Source organism: Pleurodeles waltl, chromosome 11 (genome assembly GCF_031143425.1).
Source record: "Pleurodeles waltl isolate 20211129_DDA chromosome 11, aPleWal1.hap1.20221129, whole genome shotgun sequence".
Lineage (NCBI taxonomy): Eukaryota > Metazoa > Chordata > Amphibia > Caudata > Salamandridae > Pleurodeles > Pleurodeles waltl.
In genome coordinates this window covers 881,462,280-881,478,871 of record NC_090450.1, presented here as the reverse complement: position 1 = coordinate 881,478,871, position 16,592 = coordinate 881,462,280, and the positions used below count along the sequence as shown (strand labels likewise).

Sequence of the window (16,592 nt, the reverse complement as noted above, 5' to 3'; positions counted from 1 at the left end):
GTCAGTCGAAGAGCCAGGTCTTAAGGTCCTTCCTAAAGTGAGCCAGCAATGGGGACTGCCTTAGATGGAGAGGCATGGTAGGAGAAGGATACACACTGCTTATGAATGTATGAAGACTGGCCACGAGCAGTTACTTCGCGTTTATTTATACCTTCGGGCCGCAACAGGCCCTCCAGTTGTGTCGTGGTTATAGTGTGTTTTAGAGAATGGGTGGCACTCCACAGGTATCATGAAGGTCTGGATTCGCTGAATACTGTTTTACATCCAAAGTTGTTCCAAAGAAAGAGACTTAAAATATATATCTTGCGGGACTTCAATAATACTTAAGATGACGCAGGTCAAGCCTGCGTCGTCCTGATTCGCAATCACAAAGGGACAGCCACTTCCCATCCAGAATGATCGGATGGCAACAGCTGGGGCATTCAATGCCCGGCGCACTTTACTGGGGCTAGTCCTAGAACGATCCACTGTATGGCAAATAGTTAAGTCCTACTGCCCCTAAACTGCACAACTCTTGCCTACGAGCACAGTTTACAGCTTGGACAATGTTTACATTTCAGTAAAAGCACGTGCAGATTCCACAGCCAATCAGCTTTCTGGAGTCTGAGCAGCGCAACAGGATTGGGATGACATGCTTCTAAACTCCAATTCTAGGCCGCCTTGCTCTTACGAGCCCCTCCCACTCCCTGATGACTTCCAGAATATGTTCAGCCAAGGGATTGGCCGTGACGCGACCCGGAAGTATTGAAATTGCCGATTTATGTCCGTTAAAACATTAACAGATAGTGTGCCGAGTACGCAGACAACCCACTTGAACACCAGGTAGCTGTTCATCTTAGGGGTGGTTCTGACTATTTCTGTACAGTCTTAGCATATTTCCTCATATTTCAAGTAATAGTGTTCTCCTGAGTTTTATATAACGTTCTCATACATGTGATCCGATTTGGAAAACCAAATAGCGAGACAAGACCTATACGTGAAAGTGTGGCTGCGTTTTCATAGCGACTGAAAGGAATAAAGTTACTTCGCAGCATAAGCAACGTAGAACACGAACGAGGGGCACTAAATGCGACTTTTGCACACACGGTAAGTGTCGCGTGTTTGTTAAACACTACGATTACGATGTTTGCTGAACAAACAACTCTACCTACATACGCATGCTGCTATTCACAAGAATCAGCTGTCCAAGTGAACCAGCTCCATATTTCACACCTCCCCGTAAAATATATAGGCATAGCTTTAAAATGGGGGCAAGGGTTGTAAGGTAAGAGAAATGTGATTACTGCAGAAACACACGCTGTACGCTTACGTTGAGGGTTTAGAAACAGCACGTGGAATTCATTTAAATAGTTTACTGTAGCGTCAATAGTCCTTGGTGGCGCATTTGGTGATGGTGATAGAACGTGTTTTCATGGCACTGGAGGCCGAAATCATTTTCAACACTGCAGTTTAATGATTTAACTGCTCAAATTGACCAGAAATGTGCCCGTTGTGTATAATTGGACCGTTTCAGATTATGCAAAAGATAGTCGTGGCATTAATGGGGCGCTCATTTATTTATAGACTGATGCGTTATGAGAATTAAGCAGAGAAGAATAGGAGGGAGGCAGTGTGGAGAGAGTGTTTTGGAGAGCAGAAAATTTCTGCTTTCACTCTTCTTTTTTAAGGGAGACTAAGACTGGGTCAGCGTCAAGGTGACGTGCGGAATAGATAGCAGCGATGGCATCTGGTCGGGATCCCTCTATCTGTCTGAGATGCATTTATACAGATCTGCTCAGAACCCTGACTTAGGTCTGTTCCCAAATATTAGATAACAAGACATACTTTGGACGGCAGTTTATGTAAACAATTCCCTCGAAGGCGTGAAGAGGGAAAGTACCTAATGTGAATACCTACAGTTTGTTTATTTTTTTCACTTGATATTGACACTGAAATTAAAACATTGGCCTAACTAGAAACAATGCAGCCATCTAGGAAACACATAATTAAATAATTGCACTAAAACAAAGCAAGCTAAGTAGGGTAGAAGTCACTAGATGAGAGGGGCAGAGGTCCGCAAGGCAGAAGGCTAAGCTAACTCCTGTCTCCCATTAAAACAAGATGGGATTCACTACAATAACAGACACTTTTGAGCAGTGCTCTAGGACGTTTTACTTTTATTTGCTCATCTCACAGATATGTAACAAGAAAGCTGCTTAGGTCAAATCAAACATGAATTATAGTGTGTTAAAATAACCATGCAGGCAGTACAAAACAATAAGCATTATTAATCATGAAATGTAGGTAAAAGGGTGCAGCCCACAGTGAAAACAAAGTTCACAATATCATCTACAAGCATGTTTATGATTGCAAGTTATAAAACTAATTTGAGAGATGTTTTCCACAGCTGATTTACAACCATTGAGGTGGAGGTCTTCAAACATTTTTGCTTCAAACCCCTCATAAGGAAAATATGGCAAAGATTGGGGTAGTGAAAGGGACAGGGCTGAACTCATGAGCTAATTTCAGAAGTACATTTTCTATAGCTCATAAACCACACTAAATATTAGCCTTCTAAAGCAGCAAATGCATCTAACAAACAAGCATTGGTAAATGCATTAGGTTTCGCCTCTGTGATTAATATTCATTTTTTGTTGTTGTAAGATTTAGCTTGGTGAGTAGTTGTGTAATATAAGTTACTGAAACTCCATAAAAGTGTTAGGACTTGTTTATTGAGAAAAGCTATTGGTAAAACCACAACTGCCAACACTGGAAAAGACATTAAGAATTCGCTAAGTTGGCAAAGCCTTTCTCAAGTGTATTTTTATTAAACAACAAAAAAGTATAACATTTTCCATTAAAGCAACAAAGTAAAAGTTATCCTGTCAGTGTTGTAATCTCATCTCCCGTCAGATAATCTTCCTTAGAACGGTGAAAAATTGAGTTGATGCATGGGGACTCTAATCTTTTAAGAAATCAAAAAAGGTTACACACGGTTCCACCTAATGCTAAAGGGTTTCTTTCAAGGAAATAGTTCAGCGAGTCATTGAAAGGCGAACTTTATCGAAGCAAAAGCCCTCACTCACCATCCGGTGACATGCTTCATCATAGGGCCAGCTCCTCGTCAGGCCGGCACTGCAATGCCTGACGGGCCCCACAGGGGGGCTCTTTGCCGGAGATCTTTTTTAGAAAACTCGTTTCTGGCCGGTTGAGAAAAGGAATAAAGTGAAGGATTGGTAAATAGGAAAAAAAAAATTTAAAAATATCTAGAGGTAGAATCTAATAATTTTAATGCTCATGACTCAACCTCTGACAAGATTAAAATCAAATAAAGTTGGGAATTGGTGGAGTAATGACCACAATTACCATGAAAGCCAGGTAGGTATAAACCTCAAAAGACAGAGTACACAGGATCCCCTGTGTCACTCTATATGATTGGTCAACATGTTTCTCGCTTGTTATCAAGGAATTACCTTATGCGATTCGTCAGGACCCAATAATATACCTAATCCTTTGAATTGCGAAGTTTATCACATATAAAAGTCAAAAACCCTCCAAAAATTAATGGTAGGGCCACATCGGGGAAGTCCAGGCTAGAGAAGTCAATTCTGATCTTATGCGATTCGTCAGGACCCAATAATATACCTAATCCTTTGAATTGCGAAGTTTATCACATATAAATGTCAAAAACCCTCCAAAAATTAATGGTAGGGCCACATCGGGGAAGTCCAGGCTAGAGAAGTCAATTCTGATTTTCAGTATGTATGGACATTGCCAGTTAACCTGCGTCTGGATCTGCAACCCGGGTCGCATAAGGTAATTCCTTGATAACAAGCGAGAAACATGTTGACCAATCATATAGAGTGACACAGGGGATCCTGTGTACTCTGTCTTTTGAGGTTTATACCTACCTGGCTTTCATGGTAATAGTGGTCATTACTCCACCAATTCCCAACTTTATTTGATTTTAATCTTGTCAGAGGTTGAGTCATGAGCATTAAAATTATTAGATTCTACCTCTAGATATATATATATTTTTTTTTTCCTATTTACCAATCCTTCACTTTATTCCTTTTCTCAACCGGCCAGAAACGAGTTTTCTAAAAAAGATCTCCGGCAAAGAGCCCCCCTGTGGGGCCCGTCAGGCATTGCAGTGCCGGCCTGACGAGGAGCTGGCCCTATGATGAAGCATGTCACCGGATGGTGAGTGAGGGCTTTTGCTTCGATAAAGTTCGCCTTTCAATGACTCGCTGAACTATTTCCTTGAAAGAAACCCTTTAGCATTAGGTGGAACCGTGTGTAACCTTTTTTGATTTCTTATCTATTGGGAACCTTACACACGGGACCAGGAGTTATTCTCCGAATATCCCATTTTTCTTGCCCCTCCTGTGTTGTTTTTTTGACTCTAATCTTTTACCTTCCGGTTACGCATATATCCCTCCAAGAGATGCATTGTTACGCTGAGCCATCACACTGATTCTTTACACATGTCCTCCGTGTGCAGCTTCACTTGCAACATCGCGTCCCAAGCTTCCCCTGTATGTGTTTAAACCGAGATCATGTCTTGTGCACAAAGCCAAAATATGGCTTGAAAGAAAATGGTGCAGTAGTCAAAGGAAGTGCAGGGCAGTTTAAGAACTGAGTAGAGCCGGACTGGCACTGCACACCTATCCCTTGGTGAAGCGGTGGCCTTGTCTTCTAAGCTTTATTGCCGCCATTTTGAAGACTTGGTTACTGTGGTTTGAGTATGACATGGATAGAAGGACACAATGTTGTGACAGAGTTTTAGTTCCTAAGCAGCAGGAGGACACGTGTGGATCAGTTACACTTTACGCAAATGCAATATAGCACAATATAACAAATGACAAGAACACCGCAAGACACACTATGATATAATCCGACATTTTAACTCTCCAGCCTTGCACCTTGACCTCTGCTCTAAGTAAACATAAAAGGATGCTTGGGGGCAGGGAGGACAGTGACTTTCTAGGCTTTTCCGAGACGCAGTGCTGTTGACCATGAATTTCACTAATTCATTAGATGACAATGTTCTGTATGTGGAAAAAAATTAAGCCAGCAATTTTACATGAACATTACTTGTGTTTTTTTGTTTCTGACTGAAGGATTAAAACATCTTTTCTCTACCCTGCGCTACAAGAGACAGCTTTAATGTTTACTAGTTTGGGGACATAATCCAGCACCTAGTATTCCCGTATTGTATTGATTCACTTTGTGCCCTTCTAAGTATAATAAACGTTAAGGATACCTGCCCTTTGATTGTATCACCAAAATTGGTAATAAAATTATGACCCACATTGTCTTCTGGTAACCATCGTGGAGAAGATATGGCGTAATAGCAAGAGCTGCCCACCTTGGAGCTGGGGAAGCAGGCTGTAGTCTCTGCATCAGTCCAGCATACTATGATTCTGGTCCTATCACTCGGTCTCCCCATGCCTACCAAAATTGAATGTGCAATGTAAGAGGGGCTTATGTGTAGAGTGCAGCCGCCCAAGGACAAGGATGAAGGTCACACTCACGTGCAAACATTAGGAGGCAATCCACACCCAAGTAAAGCTGTGCGCAACAGAGTGGCCATGCGCAAGTAAAGAGGAAAAAGTGTTTTGACGTTTTTTTTTAAGATGTCTGACAGCACTGAAGTGCTGTAAGAAGAAAAGCTTGCAATTTTTAGTAAAGCATGCACACTGTATGGATGTGTGCAATGTGGCTACTAATCATAGGAAAAGAGTTCAATAAAAGTTAATTGAGGCAGTAAATCACATAATTGTTGCTTACGGGCCACACAGTTCAACAGCCTGTTCCTCGCAGACTCCTGTCACTTTTCCTCCAAAGTGACCTCGTATGTTTACAGTAAGGGCAGTGTGAATGTGAATATATGAGCCTCTGGAGTTGTGGTAGAAGGCTTAAACGTGATTGGCCAGTTTCTAAGAACTGCAGCATCGATAGGTAATTGAACAGGGACAATGGGAAATATACAATTTACCCTGGAGTACGCAGTGCAGCACAGGGGGTTGCCCCAGGGGGACTGGTGAATGCCGAAACCAAACGTACGCAGTGCAGCACAGCTGTTGCCCGGAGGGCTGGACTGGTAAGTGTTAAAACCAAAGCAGATGAACACAGTACTTGGGACTCGAGATGCTGATTACAGCAAGGAGGACGAGGACCAAGCACTGGTAAACTAAGAAAATAGCGTGACAATGAACAGAAACAGAGAAAAAGTAAGTGACAAGCACAGGAACCAAGGAAAGCAAGAGCAGTGGGATCTAAGCCCCTTTTAAGGCGATGCTGACCTTGTGTCCACCCTGAGTTGACAAGTCCTGGCCAACACGACAATACCTGCAGCCTAAATCTGGAGAACACCGCTGATCACGAGAGAATCGGATGGAGATACCCAACACCCAAAGTACCCATGCACCTGCTGTCCCCCGGCCTTGGGGAATCTGACCGATGGTCCAGCAACTTTCAACAGGAGGCCCTCCTCCTTGTCCAGTGGTTGGTTTTCCAGAAGAAATCCCGGGCCAGCCTGCAGCATCATTGTGACCCCCCAGGGCCCCCCCTATTGAACAGCATTGGATGCCCGATGCTGTGTTTGCACCCTGTAGCCGGCCACCCCTGTGCCGCTAAGGGTGCATGTTTGGTGCTGACCTGTAGCCCCCACCCCGGTGCTCTCCTAAACCCCCCAGGTCTGCCATATGAAGTTGCTGGTACTTACCTTGCAGCAGAACTGTTTCCAAATGCCCCCAGTCTCCATAGGATCACATTCTAAATCTAACACTAAATTTTACCTCTACACCCGACAGGCCCTGTGTTGCTGGTGGTGTATGTTTGGGGTCATCTTGAACCTTGACCAGTAGACATCCTAACCTCCGGAGACTGAAACTACACCTGAACTCTGTCAGAGGAACTGCCTGGCTGCCCAAAGCACTCATCTGGACTGCTTTGCTGAGAAGGACTGCTGCCCTCCTTGTTGCCCTTCTGCCTGCTGGCCTCTGACTTTGCTGGAAGGACTTTGCCTTCCCCAAAACTTCTCCTCCAGGGCTTGGATTGAGCTTGCCTTCTGTTCTGAAGTCTCGGGCCTACAAAGACTTCACCTACTAGATTCTTGCCAGTTTTCTGAGTTCAGTGACTCCAGCACAGATGCCGCTGCCTGACGCCACACTGCGGCTTGCTCCGGCTCCGTGGCCGCGGGTTTTGCAAGGATATGGGGCTACCTGCCTGTGGAGCTTCCTAGAAGGAAGAGTTTCAAAAGACGCTGAGGGCCTGGCAGAGTTCTGCAACCAAGAGAATGATGAGTTGGCGGAGTCGGAGAAGGTCTCGTCTGAGGAGCTGCCAACAGCAGTAGGGGATGACACCCATGGATTTGTGCCTCCTGTGAGACCAGGAAGCAGTGTCTTAAGTTATGGCCTGACCGCAGAGGAAAGGGGGGAGGAGAGAGAATTCAGGCTGTAATTGACAAAATTAAAATTAGAAGCCAAAAGAGAAAAAAGGAAAGCAGAAGCTGAGAGAGCTGAAAGGCAGGCTGAGCTGAAAGAGCCTTAGCTGAGAAAAGACTTCTGTTGGCTCGTGAACTGAGTCTGAAAGAGCTGGAGCTCAAGGCTAGGCAGTCTGAGTCCAGCAGTGATGGTGACAGCATATTACAGTACTTGGAGACAAGAAGGCTTGTATACTCAAGGATTTGATGCCCAGTTATGTGGTGAGAGATGACATTGACAAGTGGTTTTCTGGTGATGAAGTTGCACTGAAGGCATATGGGGTTCCTGAAGAGCACTGGGGGTGCGGGTCTGTGGAAACACATGCCTACACTTGGGAGGGACACACTTCTGACATTAGAGGTTGGGAACCAGAGCAAGTACACTTCAATGAAAACTTTTTGATTACCAAATTTGGACTGACTCCTGAGAAGTATTGCCAAAGATTCAGGGACCGTATCAGGCTCCCCAACCAATCCTGGGTAGACTTCATTGATTACTCCATTGAGGCACTAAATGGCTGGGTGCGGGCCAGCAAAGTCCGTGATTATGTTGGGTTGTACAATTTATTCCTGAGAGAGCACATGCTCAGTATTTGTTTTGTAGAGTTACGCTACCACCTAGTTGACATTAAGCTGACTGATCCCAGGAAGCTTGCTGAGGAGGTGGACCTCTGGGCTAGCACCAGAGAGTCCAAAAAGGTATTTGGGGGGTGGCACCCACAAAGGTGGACAGGGTTCCCAGCAGAAGAAAGAGGGGGGAGAAAAACTTAAAAATAAGGGGTTCTTTAAAGGTCCCCAAATAAACCTGGCTGTGCTTCCAGGCTATCTTCATTCTTTTTTTTTTTTATTGAAATTTTAATATATCTTGGATAACTTTGGTTACATGGAAATGGACATCACATGTTGTAAATACATCCATATCATACAAGCACATAGTTATTATCACAACACCTTAAAACTCAGTTCTGCATTTGTCTATTACTCAGCGGAATTTATGACCATTATGCGTTCTAGGGGAACAGCACCCATTCTCCCACTTCTAGGTTAGTGTCTGATCCAGTGGCCCCATATCTTATAGAATTATCGGGGACAGCCACAGGCTTTATAGGTGACTTTTGTCACAAATGGGTCCTTCCCTGTCTTCCACTACTGCAGGGAGGGTGTTCGCCTGGGTCTTTTGGTATGTCCTTTTCCAATATCTTGGCTAATTTCCCAATTATGGTGGCCCAATATTTTTGAATGTGGATACAGTCGTATAACATATGAATGAACGTGCCTCTTTCTGTCCCACATCAAAGGCATTCTGGGGAAGGTGCGCAAGCAAACCTATGAAGGCGGTCCCTATCATAGTATACACTAAAGAATTTTAAATTGTATTAGTATTAGCCTCAATTTAATTGCGACTTCCCTAGGGTGCATCAATGCTGCCTCCCAATCAGTGTCATCCATTTCCCCCATATCTCTCACCCATCGTATTCTCAGTTTCATGAGTGTCTTGCCTATTCATGTTGAGTGTTTTGTAGGTCCTTGACACTGTTTTTTCTTCTATTTCCCCCATGAGTAGTCTCCCTTTCAAGGGTGCATATTCAAGTAAGTGTTCTGTGTCTGTTTTCTTTCTGCCATGCATGTTTCAGCTGGAGGTATTTGTATTGTTGTGTGTTTGCAAGTTGATATTCTCTCTGCAGTGACTCAAAGGGGGCAAGAGTCCTGTTATCAGCAAGATTCCATACTTTGGAGATACCTAGTATGTCGGAGTTTGTAAAGCTCTTTAATTTCCTAGTCTCTTTTAATTGGGTTCACACCCATAGAGGGGTTTCTCAGGTAACCTTTGCATTCCATTTCATCCACCTCGTTGGCTCTTTCCAGGCGACTACTGTCCTTTGAGTAGCTGGTAGCAGTTTGCTGTTGCTCCACCCTCCCTATATATAGTGCAGAAAGGAGTGGGTTTCGATTTTGCGTTCTTTGTGAAGCATATGTTGGATGGTTCCCTGGTATATATATGTCCATTCGTTTATCACCATTACATTTGCTGCCCAGTAATAGGCCCTTATATCTGGAAGGAAGATGCCTCCATTATATTGGTTGTCCTGTAGAGTGTTTAGCGCTACCCTCGGATGCCCCCATCCCATAATAGGTCTTTGTTTCCCCTTCAATCTTGGTAAATATATCATCTGGTATTTTATGGTAGGTGTTCTGCAGCACCTATAGGAGTTTTAGAAGCGTAACCATTTTAAAAGTGGCTGCCCTTCCTAATAGCGTAAGGGGGAGTGCTTTCCATCGCTTTGCCTCTTTATGGAACTCCTGCACCACCCGCTTGATATTGTGTTCCAGGTATTCTTCTCGCTTTGTAGAGATATGCATGTCTAGGTATTGGAATCCCTCTCGTTCCACCCTCAGGTGTCCCGGGAGTGCTTCAGTGGTGGTCTCCCTGTTTATATCATATAAGCTGGATGTATTCCAGTTGATCGAGTAGCCTGCGTGCTGAACATATCTTTGACCGATCTGAAATATCATGGGGAGAGTGGTCAATGGACATGTGATGTACATGAGTATGTCATCTTCATATAGAGATAAGTACTCGTCAACAGTCTCTTCTTCCCTCCCACTGAAGCCAGATATGTCCGCGTGTGATCTAATCAAACAGGCCAGGAGCTCTAGTATCGGGACAAACAGCAGAAGAGAGAGCGGGCAGCCCTGTCTCGTGGCTTTCGTGATCGGAAATCCTTGTGAGCATTCTCTGTTTACTCTAACCCTGGCTAGTAGTCCTGCATATAGTAGGTCTAGCCATGCACAAAACCTGTGTCCAAATCCAAATTTCCGCAGGATCTGCTTAAAAAAAAAAAGGCTGTCTTCATTCTTACGTACTTGCAGAGGTATTTGCGCCCTCCTGGGAAACCATCCATGGACCCCGCCCCATTGTTTGAAGACTTCTGCATTAAGGAGAAAGACCAGGAAAGCATGGGTAGTCTTTAAGCAATAGAATGACCACTTCATTCCATGTTGTCATGGACACTGTTTACAGTCCTCAGTTTTCAACCCACTAATTATTGCTATTAAGTGTGTTAGTCTAATTAGTTCAAGGAAGCAGTCAAAGACTACAAAATCCAGAATGCAGCATGTTACATAACCTAAGGATTTGAAGAATTGGAACGTATGGGAAAACTGAACAGTGTTCTTTCTCCCCTGTAGTCAGGGGGCAACTTCTTGGAGCCGAACATGTGAACCTTTGCTAGCGGTCTTGAGCTAGCACCTTCAGATGAGGATTAGTAAATTAGGAGGGGCTCACAGCTGACGCCAGCAGTCATAGGGTTGGTGGAGTCTTTAGCATCTGAGGAGAGCTGATCTGAACCAAAGTATCTTGAGTCAGGTGAAGGCAATGTTTTTGTGTCTGCCTTGGAAAGATGAACTAGAAGAATTGCTGAACAAGATCGTTGACTACTCCATATTACCCTTTCATGATTAAAACTATTCAGGTTTAAAAATCGGCCACAGCAAAAGTAATCTGACAAAAAATATTCGAAATGGAAATCTTTGGACTTTAAATTAAACTGAAGAGTTTTTATGCCCCCAAAATAAGCAACTTGGACCAACTGCTGCACCAGGCTGAGGACCATGCATTTTAACCTCTCCTTTGGCAGCGCATGCTTGGTTTCCCCTAAAAACGTTTATTCATTTCAAGAGCTTTCTTAGGAGGAATCATTGATCTGATCCAGCTACACATTGGATATTTGTATTAAAAATATTCTCAGATAGCTGGAGTCTAGTAAACTTAGATTGACTGGATTCTTTAAAAAATGAAGTGGTGTGAGTCTCAAAGCTGCATGGAACCAGAGTAGAGCTGCAATGTCTTTTTATGTGCTGTGGTGTCGCTGTCTCTGATTGGATTGATTACTTGACTGCCCAGGTAAGGTAAACGTTAAGATGGAGAATAAACACAAGCACATGCATCCAGAATGGCAAACAAACAGATGTTTAAGAAGGTCCTAATCAAACTACAAGATAATCTGAAAACGGAATGGAGGAGCCAAGTTAGTGAGTCAGAGAGCACATACATTATATCTTGGTTATTGCCAGTTTAGTTTATGGATTAGATTTAACTTAAAACCTGTCAATTGTCCATTACAAGTGAAATGCTACATAAATTACTTGTTCTGTAAATACAAAAATAAATTCTACTTGCCCGGAATGTTGCTATGTACTTTGGTGATCGGTTATGGTTGTTTTTTTTAAGTCTAATCAAAGTTCACTTAATACTGGCGCTGCTTGTGCCAGGGGCAGTAGTATGGCACTGCATTTGTTAGCACTGCTCTGATCATTCTTCCTTTTGATGATACATTCTGAATATACCAACACTCAATTGATGTCAAGTGTTTCAACATTTACATGCTCTGTAAGCAATGAACTCTGATTCTATATGGACTAATTAGGCCAGCATACTACTAATGCAAGGATCTGAATATGCCAGAAATTGCATTGGCTGCACCTTAGTTTGGAGAACACCAGCTTGATGAATACAGGCTGGTGTATCACCATTTAGACGAATATCCTGAATGAGGAAAACAGTAGAGGAATAAAAAAAAAAAAATAAAAAAAAATCAGAATGAGGGGCTACGAGACATAAGAAAACAGCACATGAAAAGAAGCAGGAATAATAAAGAGGGGGAAGTGTGAAAACTTAGAGCACAGGTATCAGAAGTACTTATTGGTTGTATGTAGGGGCAGTGGTACTAAGGTGTAGGTAGCACAATAGTGTATAATTTAATAAACTATCTACTTGTCCATGGGACAGGTTGCTTCATAAATCTACTTGTCCTGTAAAAAATCTACTTGTCTCTTTGGTGCCAAGTCATGCGGTGAACAATTATAGCAGCAATCTCATTAAAGAACTCTTATAGTAGCCTCACTCATTATGAAGGGCTCTTACTATAGCAGGGTTTGAATACTAACAATTCACTGATTTTACTACCTTCTCACAGATCTACATACTGGGAATGTAGCGGTAAGCAATAGTTTCAGGGTTGGAATACCCTTTTGAGTCTGTGCAAACGTATTACCCTGCATGTGTTAGAGGGTTTCACCAGCTCCTCTCTGATCTTTCCTCATACTGCGAAAGTTTGGAAATGTACTCCTGACACGAGGAGAAGTAAAACTTCTTCCAGAGTTGTGAAAAAGAAGTTGGAGGAAAAGTGAGCTTGTAACGATCAAATACCTTCGAAGAGGACCACTTCCTGCTGTACTTCTGTAAATGAATGAAAGCGTTAAATCTGCATTAATGTAAGGACATATACCGGGTGCACTTTTGCAACTTTCTTTAAGACTTGTCACCCTAATTAGGTCTGGTGTTAACCAAGACGTTTTGTTATTATTAAAAATCTATCTATCTGTCTATCAATCAGCTGGCTTCACTGTGAGTGACCCCATTATGCTGTTTCACAAGGAGCATATCGGCACACAAAGTAATTTTGTTCACTGCCAGGGACTACAGTGGCAATGTATGCTTTTTGAGACCACAAAATATTTTAGCTTTTTGCCAATGTTTGTTATAACGGTGAGGGCCTGGCAGCTCCCGCAACATTAAAGTTTTACATTAACCAAGTCAAAACAAGACATGCATTGACAAAAACCAAAAGGCTGACCACCAATGTCAGTCCTACTAGTTTTTTCCAATGCTTGTTTATTTTCGTGTTTCATATAATCTTGTTGAAACTAGTTACACTGATTTCCACTATGAATATTTTTGGAAATACTAGCATGTATTAACACATCTTACTAAATGATGCTTCGTAGAAATGGTACCAAAACTTACAGTAGTTTAGCAAAACATTTTATTCCTAATTGCTGTTTTTGTGAACATTTCATTTTTAAAGCAAAGAACCATTAGTCTTGCTTTCAAGCGTCTTCAGATATTTGCATCTAATCAGAGAGTATTCTGGGAGCATTATAAATAGCCTCTTGTCCGTAAACTTTGCAAACGTGTGTACACATTTTTATACTGGAACAACTGTCAGTAGTGCAGTCCGAGCTTACAGCACTTCCCTAGAGTGACCACCATAATAATTAAGGCTTTGCCTTAACAAACCATAAATACAAGTTTGAACAGCATTAAAATATGGGTACACGTTACCTTAATTGCAGACAGTGCTCTTCCTAGATCTATAATGCGGTACTGTAAACTGCCAGGCAAAGAGTTTGTGCTGCAGGATGTTGAGCCTACTTGTCCCAGGGACAAAGCAAACATTAAAACTTGTTCTCCTTGACACCAAACTATATGTCCTGGGTGTTGGGCTATGGGAATTCCACACCCCTGTAGCGGTACAATTGTATAGGAAAGTTTGGAGATAAGAGTATAAGTAGAAGTAAACGTATATGTAGGAGTAGAATTAGTAGAATCTAGCATGAGGTAGATTTAGTACAGTATAAGTATATTTACTAGGATTTAGGTAGAGGTTGTGATCCCATGGTATATGCAGTGGAAGAGATAAGTGTATAGCTATAGTTAATAAGGTATTGACTAAGGTTGTGGTACTGTGGTATAGCCAGACGTAACTATTGTAATGTATATGTCAGTGTAAGTGTACAAGGAATTAGGCAGGTCTAGAGTTACTAGGGTGTAAGTAAGCGTAGATATGCTAGAGCGTAGGTAGGAGTATTGGTACTGTGCCATAGTTGTGGGTTGAGGTACTGGGGTATAGTTGGAGGTACAGCCAAATGTGGCAGCAGTAAGGTGTAAGCAGGAGTTGAGGTATTAAGATTTAGGGTATGATAGGAATACTAGTGTATGGGTGATTGTAAAAGTAGGGGTACAAGCTAAAAGCAAAGGTAATAGAGGTGCTAAATTATTAGTAGAGAAAATGTTACTAGAGTTTAGGCATGTGTAGAGGTAATATGGCAGGTGTACCTATTTTTTTTATTGTGCTCAACAGTGCCAGGATCCCATGTTTGAGGCACATCCAGGGTATAGACGGGTAGATGTACCAGGCATTAAAAGAGATAGTTATATGTGTATATGTAAGAGGGTGGTATTATGATGTAGATAGTTACACTAAAAGGTTATCAGTACCTGTAAAATTATTAATGAACAGACTGGTAGTGGACAGGGATAAAGAAATAAGTATCAGTTGAGGGAGAAGGAGGATGGAACCATCCTGGGTATAGGAAGAGTGAAAAGAAGTAGCTAAGAAAGGGTAAATTGGGAGGGGAAAAAATAAGTGAATTTATTTTTTCAGCCACTTTAAATAAAGTTTTACAACCAGTCGGAAGAGCAGTGTTTCAGCAATCGTATCATGGTATATAAAAACAATTCTGATATTGTTAGGGAGGATTGTTACATTATTGTAAAGTGCGAGTTATAAGGTGATTTTACTTCACTAATATACAACTGGTGTGCTGTGAGCTACCTCAGATGCTTACTTGTCAGGCTGATTGCACCAAGACTGTTGCCACTGTTCATCCCAACCACTATTCAAACCAGTCAGTCAGTCTTACATAGGCTTAGGTAAACTGATTGTGTTAGCCTGTCCAGATGATTCATTTGGATGTCAATCTATCCCTGCTGCAGAGAGAACAGTGATGGGGGGGGGGGGGGTGTGATTGCAGCACTAGGGTTTGTCTCTGATATCATATTTAAAAGGGAGTCCAAAAATTTTTAAATCATACTAATTTATCTCTAATTTAGACAGTCAATTTCTTTATTGTGTGTGGATTCCATATGTTGGACCACCAGAGATTTAATGTGGAGGGAGAATCATTGACCTTCCATTTATGAGCAGAACTCCGCCTGGGCTCGACATTTGGGACTGCAATTAATGTAAAAAAAGATAAAGGAAAGGGGTTTGTGAAGACATTTCCCCACAACAGGTTCCTCAAGTACTTCTGGGCATCCCCGGGTAGGCAACACAGTATATAAGGGACTATCTGTGAAAAGCAGATAAGTACAAAGATCCTATGAAGCTAGAAGAAAATGATTTAATCAACCGCTTCAGGCTTGTTTTGGGTTGTGAGTAATATAAGTGTGAAATTAAAATCAAATGTTGGTCATTTGTTTAGCAAAGATGATTTTGCCCTATTAACAAATGAAATGTTGGCTTGTTGGTCTATACATGTTCTCAATTTAAAGATAAATCTACATGTAGCGTACAGTGTGAGTCTGATTCTCTATGATTCTGTGCTTCATTTATAAAATATGTTTGGTACGCAACAGATAGGAAAGATTTAAAAATATTTGTCCTGCATCACTGTGTTCCTGTAGTATTCTAAAACAATAGCAGAAATAATGGCAGTTTACTGTGCAAACCATTTACATTTTACTTTTCAGGTGTAAGATTATGAAAAACTGGGGCGTGATTGGTGGGATTGCAGCTGCTTTTGCAGCAGGTTTATATGTTCTCTGGGGTCCCATCAGTGACCGAAAGAAACGCCGGAAAGGTGGGCATATTTCTTTTTTCTATGGAAAGGCACTAAGTATTTGCTCAATATTATTGCCCTCTGAATATTTACTGCAGTGTTTCATTTTCTTCTGTTGTGGTCTGAGGTGTGTAATGCATGTGAAAGGGACAACGTTTTCCATATGGGATGGCACTTCATGGTATTTTTTTAGGGCTTGCCTTCAAACAGCATTAGATGTCCATGTTTGAAGACATATTGCCACTAATAAATTAAAATATGTACATCTAGATGGCTTTTGGTTGGCCCCTTGCTCTTGATTGGGTAGCCTTACCTCTTTCCTTCTCTACTGTTTTCTGATTTGATGACTTGTGTCCTCCCACTGCCTACATTCAGGGAACTACTATTCTTATCATTTTTTCTAACACTCCATGGGAGTACACCTGTTTACCTCCCCCCTCTCTCTCTCTCATGTGCTACTTCCACTCCCAGATTCCCTACTCTGTCTGTGTTATGCTGCTGGTTGATGTTGTCTTCCACTGTTACTTCTGCTGCTACCCTGTCACACCTTCCTCCATGTTTCAAATGTTTTTCTATTTTTATTTTGAGAGTCCGGTAGCTAAAATTTGATTCCTAGCCACTCTTTTCTTAATGAACACTTTTTTATACACGTTTTATTCACTCTCCAACATAGGCATCCTCCATCATGTGATGCTGTATGATGGTGCCTACGCATGTGGAC

General features: G+C 42.1%; 1 protein-coding gene across 4 annotated transcripts in view; it reads left to right on the top strand.

Moving 5' to 3' along the window:
• Window positions 1-755: 755 nt before the first annotated feature.
• The window catches only part of USP30 (ubiquitin specific peptidase 30), a 461,500-nt gene continuing 445,663 nt past the window's right edge, over window positions 756-16,592 (top strand). For 2 of the 4 annotated variants that reach the window (XM_069214769.1, XM_069214766.1), the window contains exons 1-2: window positions 768-1,086; window positions 15,783-15,892. In XM_069214769.1, coding sequence (XP_069070870.1) covers window positions 1,067-1,086; window positions 15,783-15,892 — 130 coding nt within the window. In that variant the 5' untranslated portion in view covers window positions 768-1,066. Of the gene's footprint in view, window positions 1,087-15,782; window positions 15,893-16,592 lie in introns of all 4 variants that reach the window. The other 2 variants (XM_069214765.1, XM_069214767.1) reach the window with 2 other exon arrangements.